We start from the raw sequence: 14,835 nt of genomic DNA on the forward strand, positions 1-14,835 counted from the left end.
AGAATCGGTCACGTATTTTGATTGCCGACACATAAAAATCTCCTTTAATTAATTAACGATGATATGTATTCCTGATTGTATTCAATAGTCTGATGTCACGTCGCCCAGCAACGGGGGCCATCATGGTTCTAAACAAAGAAAACTGTATGTATATTAAATAGAAGCTTATATTCAATTTCACATTGTTAGTTATTTCTTCGAGCTTCGAGCAGCAACATTTACATTATATTTTTCTTTTTGCTTTGTCCGGCAAAGTTTCAATTGCTTGTTACCGTCTTTCCCTGTGGTATTTCATTGACATTGTTTTGTTTTTGTTTTGTGTTTTTCAAAGCATAATCATGATAGCAATTATTATGTGATTAGGTTGAAATATGTCTTTAACTTATAATATTTGGTGACATTAACATAAGGTTTGTTTTTTTCAGAGCATAATCATGATAGCAATGATGTGATTAGGTTCAAATGCGTCTTTGATTTATATTATTTGGTGACATTAACATACGGTTTGGGTTTTTTTTCAGAGCATAATCATGATAGCAATTATTATGTGATTAGGTTGAAATATGTCTTTGATTTATATTATTTGGTGACATTAACATACGGTTTGGGGTTTTTTTCAGAGCATAATCATGATAGCAATGATGTGATTAGGTTCAAATGCGTCTTTGATTTATATTATTTGATGACATTAACATACGGTTTGGGGTTTTTTTCAGAGCATAATCATGATAGCAATTATTATGTGATTAGGTTGAAATGTGTCTTTGATTTATATTATTTGGTGACATTAACATAATAAATTATAGCCTGCAATGTTGTTTATATCACTGTGATGGTAACCCCCAATTTATCATAATAATACCAAATAACAACAATAAAATAGAATAAAAGCATCAATTTTTTTATTTTTTTTTATTTACAGACTCTCCAACCAACCTCAACCATTTAAAAAGATTAATCATATTTTCCCCAATACTTAAAAAAGAAAATATATATTTCTTTTTTAATTGAGCTTTTATATTATTATTATTATTCTTATATTACTATATTATTATTATTATTATTATTATTATTATTATTATTATTATCATTATTACTATCACTATTATTATTATTATTATTATTATAATTATTATTATTATTATAATTATTGCACAATATCCACTAAACATGCTCAAAGTAGCAAGTGTTAAAAAAAAAAAAAATTTTAAACTGTTATATACAATATTCTTACAATGAGAAGAAAGTTTCTGCCTTTGTGAAAGTGTATGATGTATGCATGGTCAATTATGCCAAAAATCACTTTTATTATTATCACATCACTTTCATTATAGTATGAACAAATAAAAGTCTTTTTTATAAATCTCACTATTGCGGATATTGTTATTATTTATACAATTATAACCATTATCATCATCATTATTATTATTATATATGTATTATATTATTATTATCGTCATCATTATTATATTATTATTATTAATATCATTATTGTTATTATTATTATCATCATCATTATTATTATTATCGTTATTATTATCACTATTATTATTGTTATCGTTATTACTATCACTATTATTATTGTTATTATCATTATTATTATTATTATTACTATTATTATTATTATTATTATTATTATTATTATTATTACTATTATTATTATTATTACTATTATTATTATTATTATTATTATTACTATTATTATTATTATTATATTATTATTATTATTATTATTATTATTATTATTATTATTATTATTATTATTATTATTATTTCTATACTATTTTGCCTGTATGCCAAACAAATGCCCATGCATTATTCATCACGGATGGGCATTTTGTCAAAGTTTTACTCCTCATACAGATAACGCTGTCATAAAGCACGCTAATTGTCTCTTACCGAATTCTTACTATGTGTCTCAGTGCATGACATAATCAGTCGGAAGGTGAAACTTTTGGATTTGCATTGTTTTGTTTTTTGGGGTTTTTTTTTTTTCATGTTCTGAAAGAATATGCTTACCAGAGCATTTTAATCTTTATTTGAAGTAAATCGAGTGATTTTTCATGAAGTTATGGTCAGATGTACGGGAAAGGTATCCAACAACTTGTCTCAAAATTTCATATTTTTTCAACTTGACTAGCTGTAAAAAATATTTAGAAGTGAAATTAAGCTTTGATATTTCCCCCAAGATGTACAAAAAGGGTTGATTTAATCATTTATGAAAAGAACTCATTTTTGATAAACCTTCTAACTAAACTTGGCAATATCTCATTTCAAGCCTTTTTCACTATCCAACTGATTATGTCATTCACTGTAACATCTAATATAAACCAGACGCCTTAAAGCATGGTAATTTCATCTTCCCGCACGTTTATTATAAGACCGTATCTGATTCTGATTGTTAATCATTATTGTGATCCATCCCCTTCCACGGCCCTTTGAACAAACGAGTCATCACAAGTATGAGAAAAAGAGATTGAAAGAAGGTGAGTGAGGGAGAGAAAGGCAAGCACACGCACAAATACACAGACTCACTCTCACTCATCTACAAAAGAAAAATTTTCTGACTCGTGAAATTTAATTCATGGAAATCTTTGGATTGTCTACTTCGGCATTAGGCACACCTACGCCTCCTCCCGATGATCTTGTTTAACTCATTCATTCATTTTGCTACTTTTCATAATTGGAAAAAAATGTATTAAAAATGAGAAAGTACATAGATAGTTTTATTCAACTACCATTAACATGTAAAAACTAAAAACCATTAGCTTTGATACTTCATCTATAATTTGTCTCAAAAGAATGTAATAAATAGGCATGGGGTAAAAGTAACCAGAGTAAATTACGGATATAGTCGGTGTTAGGGTTAAGTGTTAAAGGTGACATGGACTGTATGACCTTATTTCAAGATTATGTTTGTTTTGTTATAAAGGGGTTTTACGGCACTTGCAACACATTGTTTTGTTTTGTTTTTAAGGGTTTTACGGCGCTTGCAACACATTTAGGTTATATCAGCACCAGTAAAAAGGAAGAAAATGGGATAGTAAAAAGTTCTAGAATTACAATTAAAGCATCCAAGAAAAAGTAAGACAAAGGGAACTGGGAAAAAATAGGGATCAGATATAGATTCCAAGAGCATACCATCAATGTACTTAGTTTGAGATCACCAATAAGTCTCATCTGGACACAAGCACGGCCCCCACTAAGAGGAATACACTCAAATGCTCACATTATAAATTATAACAAATATAATAATACATAACAGAGAGATGATTTACAAGGAAAAAAAATATCATCTCCCAAAACAATAACTATGCATTTGACTGTTTCCCTCCCAGCCAGAACAAAACCAAGCAATCTCATTCCACGACAAAGACAGAAAGCATGTTGGAAAATAGATATAGGGGGATAGAAGACACAATAAGTACCTCCCTGCCCACTATGGGAGGTCAGGAACCCCAACCAGTTGCAACACATTTAGGAGATATCAGCACCAGTAAAAAGGATGAGAATTGGATAGTAGAAAGTTCTAGCATTACCATGTAACTACCAAAAGAAAAAGTAAGACAAAGGGAAATCGGTTCAAATAGGGAGCAGATGCGGATTCCAAGAGCACAGTATCAGTGTGTACTTAAGTTTGAGATCACCTAAATGTGACCCCTTCGCCTCAAAACGATATTAAGTCGGGTTGGTTAAGATGTTGAAAATTGAATTTATAATCAGAAATATCAGACCTGTGTTGAGTTTTTATGTTTTATTGAGGAGAATGAATACCATATTCTAGGGTGCTAATGCCAACAATTTATATTTTTGACCAGTTTAACATTTAATTCGGCTTTTAAGCATCTGGTTCGTTCCGACATAAAACCGTTTTGAGACGATGGGTCACAAATGTCTCATCCTGACACAAGCACAAGTCCCCACCAAGAGGAATACACTCAAATGCTTACAAATCATATATATATATATATATCTAAAACAGAATACATAACCAACAATACATAACAAAGAGATGATACACTTGACTGTTTCCCTCTCAGCCAGGATCAGGACAAAACCAAGTAATTTCATCCCAAGACAAATACAGAGAGCAGGGGGGTAGAAGACACAGCAAGTTCCTCCATGCCCACTATGAGAGGTCAGGGAACCCCACCCAGCCAGTGGATGACAACTGAAAAATGAAAACAGTAAATGAAACACTCACCGTCATCTGTGTACTGTCGCTTGATGTGATCCAGAAATTTGGTGTTGTTGGAGAAAAGAGCTCCACAGGTGGGGCATGCAACCACTTTGGCTTGCGTGTGAGACCGAATGTGTTCCTTCATCTTGTAGCAAGACTTGGTGGTGGCTGTGCAGGCTGGGAAAATATTTTATTATTTATTTATTTTTAAGGGTTTTACGGCGCTTGCAACACATTAAGGTCATATTCATGTCAGTGCCAGTAAAAAGGAAGAAAATGGGATAGTAAAAAGTTCTAGGATTACAATTAAAGCACCCAAGAAAAGGTAAGACAAAAAGGAATTGGCTCAAATAGGGAACAGATGTAGATTTCAAGAGCACAATATCAAAGTACTTAATTTGAAATCACCTAAAAGTCTCACCCAGACACCAGCACAAGATCCTACTAAGAGGAATACATGCAAATGTTTACAAATCATATGTTAAAAATAACAATACATAACAGAGAGATGATTTACAAGGGAAAAAATACCATCTCCCAAAACTATAACTATACATTCGACTGTTTCCCTCCCAGCCAGGGTCAGCACAAAACTAAGTAATTTCATTTTAAGACAAAGACAGAAAGCAATTTGGAATACATATATTATAGGGGGATAGAAAACACAGTAAGTACATCCCTGCCCACTATGGGAGGTCAGGAACCCAACCCAGGGAAATTATTTGGAATGAATAAAACCTGTTTTACCACTCCAATGCAAGATGTTGAGTACACAGACCTGCAAGTGACAAAATTGTTTTATTCGGACATAAGTAGTTAGTCCTTCAGAGATATTAGGCCCAGGGACCTGGAGTTTATTCCAATTTCTAAAACGTGACAATAGCAATAACTATGTGCTGCTATGTTCTCTTGTTTACCTTCAAGAACTTATCCACCTTTATGAACCCAGTCGAAATTTAAGATCTGCTCATTTAAACATCCTAAGGGAACCCCCAAAATCGTTAGTTTTTCATGAGAAATCCATGCCCCCCCCTCCCCCCGACTGTGGAACTCCATCAGTATTGAAACTAAAAATAGTGAAAATCCACCTACTTTTAGAAAACGGTTAAAAACTGAGCTTTTCTGTAGGGCATATAATTTGGACTCTTAGTATGTATTATATTATAATATACTATTTCATCATCATATTTATGTGGTTTTTGACAAGTCAGTTATATATTTGAGTATGATACATGATGTGTTGATGTAAAGCGCCAGTGAGCAATTCTTAATTGGAACTAGGCGCTATATAAATTCATTATATTATGTTTACCCAATGACACATCTTCAGGAGTAGGATTTTCCATGACCATTGTCACCCATCCACCCACTAACAATAAAAAATAAAATTGAGCGTTATATAGCGCAATATCCACTAAATGTGCTCAAAGTGCTTTACAAGGGGTCCCTGGTCAACAGCAACATTTAACATGTAGGACGGGACAAGCCGCCTGTTAGGCGATATTACAATTTTTCAGACAAAGACAACGCTGTTAATGGCCAGGTACTCATTTTACACCTGAGTACGGTGAGAGAAAGTGAGTAAAGAGCCTTTACCAAGGACTCAACTATGCGCCGAATGCGAGGCTCAAACCCAGGACCTTCCGATCCAAAAGCGAGTGTCATACCACTAGTCTATATAGCCGCACAAATTGACGAACAATGATTGATTAATTTTAGTGACAAGACGAGACACCGTACGACAGAGCCATGGAGCCACAGACAGAATGCCACCCTATTATTACTCACCCTCCCACTGACACTTGATTGACCTTTTGGGGTCATTCCCTCTGGGAAGGTCATCGGTGTGGTAAGCCACGTGAGCGTAGAAGACATAAGGGTTGTCATGAACTTCCTGGGAAGAGGTCAAAATTTTGGAATACGACAATAAGGATGATGATGATGATGATGATGATGATGATGATGAAGATGATGATTTTTACAGTAAAAGTCAAAACTACGAAACAAAATTATCAACAATACATGTTTGTGTGGCTATGTGGTCTTGTGGTGCTATGACACTCGCTTTCGGATCAGGAGGTCCTGGGGTCGAGCCTCGATCAGCGCATAGTTTGAGTCCTTGGAGAAGGCTCTTTACTCACATTCTCTCACTGTCATCAGGTGTATAATGAGTTAACATCATTGTCTCTGTCCGAAAAAAAATTGTAATATAGCCTAACAGGTGTCATGTCCCGTCCTACATGTTAAATGTTGCTGTTGGCCAGGGACCCCTTGAAAACGCTTTGAGCATGTTTAGTTTATATTGCGCTTTATAAAAGCTCAATTAAAAATTTAAAAACAAATATCAGCCAGACCACAGGATAGATCACCATACAATGCTATCCGCATTTTCTCATTCACGTATTCCTCGTTTCCACACATTCCCCACACCGTCCTTAATATCTGAAATTTTAAAATGTCCCTATTAGCTTTATACAAAATTATTTTTTTTTAATTGAGCTTCTATATAGCGCAATATGCACTAAACTTGCTCAAAGCGCTTTAGATGGCATCCCATGCCAAAAGCAACATTTAATATTTAGGACGGGACATGACGCATGTTAGGCGATATCATAATTTTTTTTCAGACAGAGACAACGCTGTTAACAGCCAGGTACTCATTTTACACCTGAGTACGGTGAAAGAATGTGAGTAAAGAACCTTCTCCAAGGACTCAACTATGCGCCGAGCGAGGCTCGAACCCGGGACATTCTGATCCGAAAGCGGGTGTCATACCACTAGACCAGATAGCCGCACAAAAAAATTGAGTTTCACTCATTCCCATACCAACCTTAATATCTGAAATTTTAAAATATCCCTATTAGCTTTGTACAAGTTTCACTCATTCCTCAACCCTTTTTGTACATATTCGTGAAACATCAAAGCTTAATTTCACTTCTAAATATTTTTTACAGCTAGTCAAGTTGAAAAAAGTATGAAATTTGAGAAAAGTTGCTGGATACCTTTCCCATACATCTGATCATAACATCATGAAAAATCACCCGATTTACTTCAAATAAAGATTAAAATGCTCTGGGGAGCATATTCTTCCAGAAAATGCAAAATTTTCAGCTTCCGACTGATTATGTCATGCACTGACATTGACACATCTATTGAGATCGACTGAAGAAACGTATACACATTCAAACTTACCTCACAATCACCCCAGCGACACTGAAGTGTTTTTGAGGCAGTTCCGGTATGACGTTCCTGGATTGAGTGTCCAGCAAACTGAAGAAACATATGTGTGCATCCCTGACATATCAGTTGCATGGTGAAAGTTTTTGTTTTGCGGAATTTTTTGAATTATTATTTTTTTTTTTGAAAGCCCAATGTCTCCTGAGCATTTTAATCTTTATTTGAAGCAAATGGGTGATTTTTCATAAAGTTATGGTCATATGCATGGGCTAGGGTGTGAAACCCTGATTTTGAGAAAATCGCTTCCAAAGTTGACAAGAGTCAGGAGTTGATATTAAGTATAATAATTACCTTCATTAAAAAATTAAAATTAAATATTTATGAGTAGAATTCAATTAAAATATTTCATCAACATGATGAAAAATGTTTGATTTAATGATTTTTGATGAGACCTCATTTTCTATTTTAAAAATTGACCCATTGACTAAAATTGTCAATATCTCTGCTCAAAGCTTTTCACCATGCGACTGATTATCTCAGGAACGACCACATATACAGATACAGATTCAAACTTACCTCACAATCGCCCCAGCGACACTGAAGTTTTTCAGGGAGTTCCGGTATGACGTTCCTGGACTGAGTGTCCATCAAACAACCTTTGACCTTCTCCACTTCAATGATGTGATTGCCCATGTGTTTGAGGTGCTGGTGGAACGTGTGGTAGAACACGTGTCTGGAAAAATCTTCAACCTCTCCCATGATCTGGGCTCCGCAATCCAGCCAGTGGCAGAAAAAAGCATATTCACCTGAAATTATTATTGAGACAATAATAGCCTTCAACAGTCGTGATGTCACTTCCCTCGTAATGATGCATGGTAACTTAGTAGCTGGCTCTAAACTATCGGAACAATGGCAGATGCCCTTATGAAATATTTATCCGACGAGCATAAAAGTGTATCCAGAGGAGAAAAAAACATTATAAATCTGATCATGTTTTAACTTTTACATACGATAACAACTAACAACTAATTTCACAATGATCTTAGTTTTTTTGGTCATAAGGAAATATTGTTATTTAAAAATATTTTTTTACATTTGCTTTTAATCAAAAATTGTACAGCATTCTAATTTTATATCAAATGAATGTTAATAGTGAAAATGAGACTACGAATTTTGACTATGACACTTAATTGTGTAAGAGATATTCAATAATTTGAAATAGTCAATACGTGCTTAAAATAAAATTGTCAAATTAACAAAGTATGATTTTAATAAAAATTTGAAAAATTGTATCTATGCAGGAAAGTTCTACAAAGCATTTAATGGTTATAACAGCCTATTAGCTCTTAAGCACTACAATACAATAGGAATATATTTTTTTTATGTGGTAAAATTTCCTTCTGGTCATCACAATTTTTATTTCAAATACATTTTCTCACCTCCTGTAAGGTCTTCATCATTTCCAAGACAAGCGGTGTATCCTCTTCTATGGGCAGCGACGTGGTTATTTAACAGGTTGATATCAGTGGTAGTGAAATCGCAATCAATCCATTCACAGACGTAGGAGAAAACTTTTTTCTTGGCCCTCCGGTCATGACCGATTTGAGCAGAAACCTTGCTTGGCTTCGTGTGAACCATAGCAAACTCACTTCTCAAATTGTCATCTCGTTTAATAAATTATAGTTCTTGCTGTCTTCAAATTTAGGGTATCAGAAAAAATAAACAACCAATCGTCGCTTGATAATTCATACAATCACGGTCAAAGGTCAAATCAATCAATTAATTTGTTAATGGGATAACAACGAAAGTGAAAGCTATCATGACAATTTTTCTATTTGAAGTGGTATCTAAACAGAACGGTCCATTATGACGATGGATTATCAATCCTTTGAAGAATCAGATTCCAAAAATAACTGGTAAGATTCCATTATTATTATGTGTAGTTCAGGCAGCAGATGATAAATCAGATAGAGGAAAAGCTTTCAATGAAAAAAGGGCCAACTTGAATCCAGCATGGCAGACAAGCTATTTTATTCCAACCTGAAAAGGACAAAACATAATTCTAAGATCAATGCAATATGTATACATCAAATGACACATAATAATAACCATTAAGATCTGAAAAAAAAAAAAAAAAAAAAAAAAGACTATGCAAGAAACTACAGTATCAGCAAAAAATCTGAAAAAATTCAAAGCAGAGTTGGAGATAAGCAACATCCTAAGAAACAAGTTCAATTATAAAAATTGGTCCAATCATTAATAGATGAGGAGGAGCGAAGGAGACTACACCCAAGTCTAAAAGCTCTATATACAGGTATTCAGGTATGATACACTGCCAGGCAAAGCAGAAAGAAAATTAGAAGTAAAAAAAACAAAACAAATTAGCCTGCCTTGATTGAGGATTGAACCTCAGACCTCCTAATTAGTGGTCACACGTGCTACAAAAACGACACCGCACTGCAGAGGTTACCCGTTAGTTTAGACGATTTAATGTCTCTATTTTTCATAAGAGTACGCTTTAACTTTTACCGCTGTGAACGGTCGCCAGCACGATAAAAAAACCTTTTGAAATTTATCTAAAAACGAAGTGGCAATTCGGACCCGAGTCTGAATTGCTTCTCGTGGCAATTCGGACTCTTGCCACAATGCGCCTGCGCAATCACAGGAAGTGTCAGAAGTGGACGATGGGTTGAAAGTGAAGCGTGGTAGGGTGGGGGGAAGGTGCTCGTTCTCAGTCATAGAGAATACAGGACCCTCCTAGTCTGTGTTCTCAATTGTAAGTTGTCAGTCGGTAGGAGGGCGAGTGAGCGAGCAAGTCACGTTTTAGAACTCCCGAAGATGACTAACCTTCAAAAGCGGTGATCTATTATTCCCCTTTGTCTTACTTTTTCTTGGGTACTTTTTAATTGTAATTCTAGAACTTTTTACTATCCAATTTCTCCCTTTTTACTGGCGCTGATATGACCTAAATGTGTTGCAAGCGACTTAAAAAACAAAACAATCTAAATATTCGTGGTCTTTGGGAGATTACAATTGTAGTCGCTATTGTTAACGTTAACAATCAATTTGCCCTCGCATAGATAAAAGAGTGTCTTTGTGTTGGAAGATTTATTTGATTTGCCATGAGCATGTTGCAAAAGATACATGCATGACATATCTACATTATATATTTTGCCATTTGCGGCCGCAAAAAAGTGGGGGGAAAGGAAAATAATATGACTTTGGGCTTTGAGCGTTTTATTTAAAAGGCAGTATGGGTCAGGCTTTGACAAAAGGCAGTATCTAGTTCTTTTTGAATTAAAAAATGCTGTTTTATTTCTAAATATAAAAATAGAGGCGATTTTTGGCGGCAAATCATGCAATAGAGCCCCGCCACTGGGGTAGGTGCAGAGTACCGTCTAATAATAATCTTATTAGATAATATTGGACTAGGTGCCTATTAATAAAATAAGCACTGGTTGAATACGGAGAGAAAATTAATGATCAACTGGTAATGGGATTGGGGAGTAACCAGCGACTTCTCAAGTAGACGATGGGGTAACCATTAACATCTCCACAACCCACAAACGACCGAGGCGCTGGACGCAGGGGAGAACATGGTGATACGAGATCAAAGAGAAAAAGCCGCCGGCTCTTAGGTTGTGGAAATGGTTGTTGGGGGGGGGGGGGGGGGGGGGGGGGGGGGGTTGGTGGAGTGTGTGTGTGTGTGTGATTATTCTGTTTTTAATGACTTAGAGATACTCATGAGTGTGTGTGTGTGTGTGTGTGTGTGGTTACGAAGACCAAATTGTCACAGGAGGCACTTCACACTCGGGGTCCGAATTGCCATGGGAGGGGTGGTGGAGTGTGTGTGTGTGTGTGTGTGTGTGTGATTATTCTGTTTTTAATGACTTAGAGATACTCATGAGTGTGTGTGTGTGTGTGTGTGTGTGTGTGTGTGTGTGTGTGTGTGTTTACGAAGACCGAATTGTCACAGGAGGCACTTCACACTCGGGGTCCGAATTGCCATGGGAAGCAATTCAGACTCGAGTCCGAATTGCCACGGGAAGCAATTCAGACTCGGGTCCGAATAGCCTTTTCCATCTAAAAATTGTAGATAGATAATAAAATTTTAGTTTTTCTTGAAAACTATTAAGGTTTCAGTGGCGCAAGAAGAAAACCGCATCCAATCTGTCTGTTTAAAAAATATTGACACTCCATTAAATTCTTTTCACTTTTAGTCGGATTCACTCAAACTTTAATATTAATATTAAAAACCTTATATACAACAATTCTTCAACTTCAATTCAACTATCTAGACGTGTCTAAAACAACTACGCTGATACTGATGCATGCACTTTTATTCATTCCAAAATTTACATTAGTAGTAACTTAACCCCCTTCGTCCTAACCACCCAAAGGAAAATCGTAACTTTCGTTATGATGCAACCAACATTTCTCATTCTAATTTCTTTTACACATCATAATATTTGAACAAAAGTGTTTACTTAAAGTAGATTTAACAATGTGTTGAGGAGCTCGTTTAGCAAAAAAAAGGGAGGCTTTCCGAAAGCTCCTACATCCCTAGTATTCTTGTTTTTTATAATGTTCTAGTACTAGTAGGGGGTTTGGAAGGGGGAAACTTTTTTTTTTTTACGTTTCCCCACTCTCAAACCCCCTACTAGAACATTATAAAAAAACAAGAATACTGGGGATGTAGGAGCTTTCGGAAAGCCTCCCTTTTTTTTGCTAAACGAGCTCCCAGACGCCTGTCTGGGGATAATGAAAATTCGTTATCCCCAGACGGGTGTCTACAGGTGTCTGGGGATAACGAAAATTGGTTATCCCCAGATGCATGTAGCAAGTGGGCAGAAAGATTTTATGCAAAATGCCAAACTAGGCGTGAAAAATACCAAATATTCTGGAAAAAATACTAGTGGTTGTGTCCCAAAACAGTTAATATATCAAGTGATATTTAACACAAGATGAAAGTAAATAGTGATCAAATGTCAAATCCAGCTCTTTTAAAAAAATTATTTTAAAGGAAATGGATCAATGAAATTTCTTTTGTTACTTTGATCTGAAAACGTCAAACTGGCAATTCGACTTTTTATTTCAACCAGGAAGAAAGTTGTTTATCATCAAATCTGTTCATAGTCCACCAACCATTTAAATTTTCACTACCTACCTACCTGTTAACTTTATTGATCATCTCTTGTTTCTATAATTTGCTCATTCTGGCCACAATTTTGGGGATGACCGGGAATTATTTTTTATTTCGCGGACGAATTCCTAGGCCATGGTGTTGTTCGCCCCAAAGCCCAAAACCGACACCTGTTATTTTCCTGTCTTCTTCGCACAAGACAATACAATTTAGTATCACACATCCGCAAAACTAGATCCAACAACATATTTTTATTCGAATCAAAGATGAAAATAACTACCAAAACAAGGAAGCAAAAATGGTGGAAATATGTTTAGCTCATATATGAATTTAAGATATTCGATAGCGGTGTGGATAAACAGCTCAGTGGGTTAGGCCACCTTTCATTTTACTCCTTTTAGCTGCACAGATTCGAACCAGTCGCCCCCCCCCCCCCCCCCCCCCCCCCCCCCCGCACACACACACACTTTTTTGTTTTTTTTTGTTTTTTTACTTTTTTTTTTTCTTTCTTCCCAATTGATGTTCATTGTTTTCACTCTTGTTCCAAATTCCGAGCAAGAGTTTTTTTAATCAGTTGAATTTTTTATTTCTCGGATAATATTATTTCATTATTTAATTTGCTCTAGATCTATTATTGTTTTTTTTTTTGTTTTGGTCAAATGATAATATTAATAATAATAATAATAATAATAATAATAATAATAATAATATAATAATAAAAATAATAATAACTGTAATAATTGTTATTATTATTACTATTACCATCATAATCATTATTATATTATTATCAATAATAATACTATTTTTATTATCAATACTCTTATTATCATACTATTATTATTATTATTATTATTATTATTATTATTATTATTATTATAATTGTTATTATTATTATTATTATTATTATTATTAATATTATTATTATTATTGTTAACACTATTCCCTGCTCCGAGGGAAATCTATTTTGACCTAAATCTTAGAGTTTTTTTGTTTGCTTAACCTTTATATAAATGTGCCGTTTCTGAGCATGAATTTCTTAAATTGTTTTTATTTTTAAAACAATTATTGTTTTTTTTTCTCCTCTATCTGACCATTTGGTCGCTCTCTGAATATTTCTGTTTGTTTGCTTTTTAATTATTTATTCTTTTTAGACACTATTTGAGATCTGAGTGGGGACGAATATATTTGCTAGAAACTAGAAGAAAAAAAACAAGAGAGAGAGAGAGAGAGAGAGAGTTTAATAAAAAAAAATAAAAAAAGAGGTGGGGGGGGGGGGAATGGATGGGACATTTATCCCTTTCAACGTTCTGTAAAAAGAAGACGGAATTTAAAAAAACAAACAAAAAAAGTGACGTTACCAGGATTCGAACCCACAACGTCGATTCTGGTCAAACGTCCAGGGCAGACGACTAAACCATTCGGCCATGACAGCCACTTCGAAGTCGACGCATATTGTGTATATGTAGTAACAACTGATTTTAATGTTGGCTAATTTTATGTTTTTATAGATATTTTATTAACTTTCCTTATTTCTATGTGCATTTGGAAACATTCCATATTCTGGCATGGGGATAATTGTTTAAAAGAGCGGAGTTTCAAATATGCGTCTGGGGATAATGAAAATTCGTTATCCCCAGACAGGTGTCTGGGGATAATCACAGCGTTGTTGAGTTGAGTGAAATAAATCTATTTTTGTATAGAGGTTGGGTGTGAAGTTTTGGGGAAAATCCCGGAAAATGGCCGATAAGGAGAGAGTTAAAGCAAATAAGAATTGATAAAAGTGAGTGGCATGACAAGGAGCAAGTCCGGTGTCAAAGGGTAAGGAAAACATCTCGCGTCAAGGCAAGGTCTATTTGGTGGATGAAGGAATCCCGCCGTCTTCACTTTCCCCGCCGAAAGACCGACTCAACTCTTAGTCTTACCGACGGCTATGATGATGTTCTCGACTAATGCGTGATTTAAGCAACACCATAAGACAACCCTTTATCATTTAATCGTATTTACAAACAAATTACCTTTCAACAAATTTCCAAATTTTAATGAGCAGAGAACGGATCAACGAATTCTCATTCTGTTGTTTTTCAGTTAACTTTGACTGCCGACTGCCATACAGCTCAGTGGTTCAATTTGCCAGTGAGGCAGTTCAGATTATTATTTTGTATTCGGCGACATTTATTTTTCAAGAAGTAACGATATTTCTCTCGGAAATACCTTCGCAGTGTTGTTTTTCCCTCTTAAAATTAGTGATATGTTATGTCATTAACCAAACGATATATTTCTCAGTTAATAAGAGAGATGCATGCGCAATGCTATGTTGACGTTCTCTCTGTAAGGG

General features: G+C 34.9%; 1 protein-coding gene across 1 annotated transcript in view; it reads right to left on the bottom strand.

Moving 5' to 3' along the window:
* LOC144959956 (uncharacterized) overlaps positions 1-14,627 on the bottom strand; it is a 72,971-nt gene extending 58,344 nt beyond the window's left edge. The window contains exons 1-5 of the mRNA XM_078892833.1: positions 14,516-14,627; positions 8,797-9,397; positions 7,934-8,163; positions 5,969-6,074; positions 4,205-4,357 (exon numbers count right to left, since the gene is read on the bottom strand). Of these exons, the coding sequence (XP_078748959.1) occupies positions 4,205-4,357; positions 5,969-6,074; positions 7,934-8,163; positions 8,797-8,995 (688 nt within the window). The 5' untranslated portion in view covers positions 8,996-9,397; positions 14,516-14,627. The remainder of the gene's footprint in view (positions 1-4,204; positions 4,358-5,968; positions 6,075-7,933; positions 8,164-8,796; positions 9,398-14,515) is intronic.
* Between the last annotated feature and the right edge of the window lie 208 nt (positions 14,628-14,835).

Source organism: Berghia stephanieae, chromosome 14 (assembly GCF_034508935.2).
Source record: "Berghia stephanieae isolate SIO BIC M18660-M18661 chromosome 14, UCSD_Bste_1.3, whole genome shotgun sequence".
In the NCBI taxonomy this organism is placed as follows: domain Eukaryota; kingdom Metazoa; phylum Mollusca; class Gastropoda; order Nudibranchia; family Aeolidiidae; genus Berghia; species Berghia stephanieae.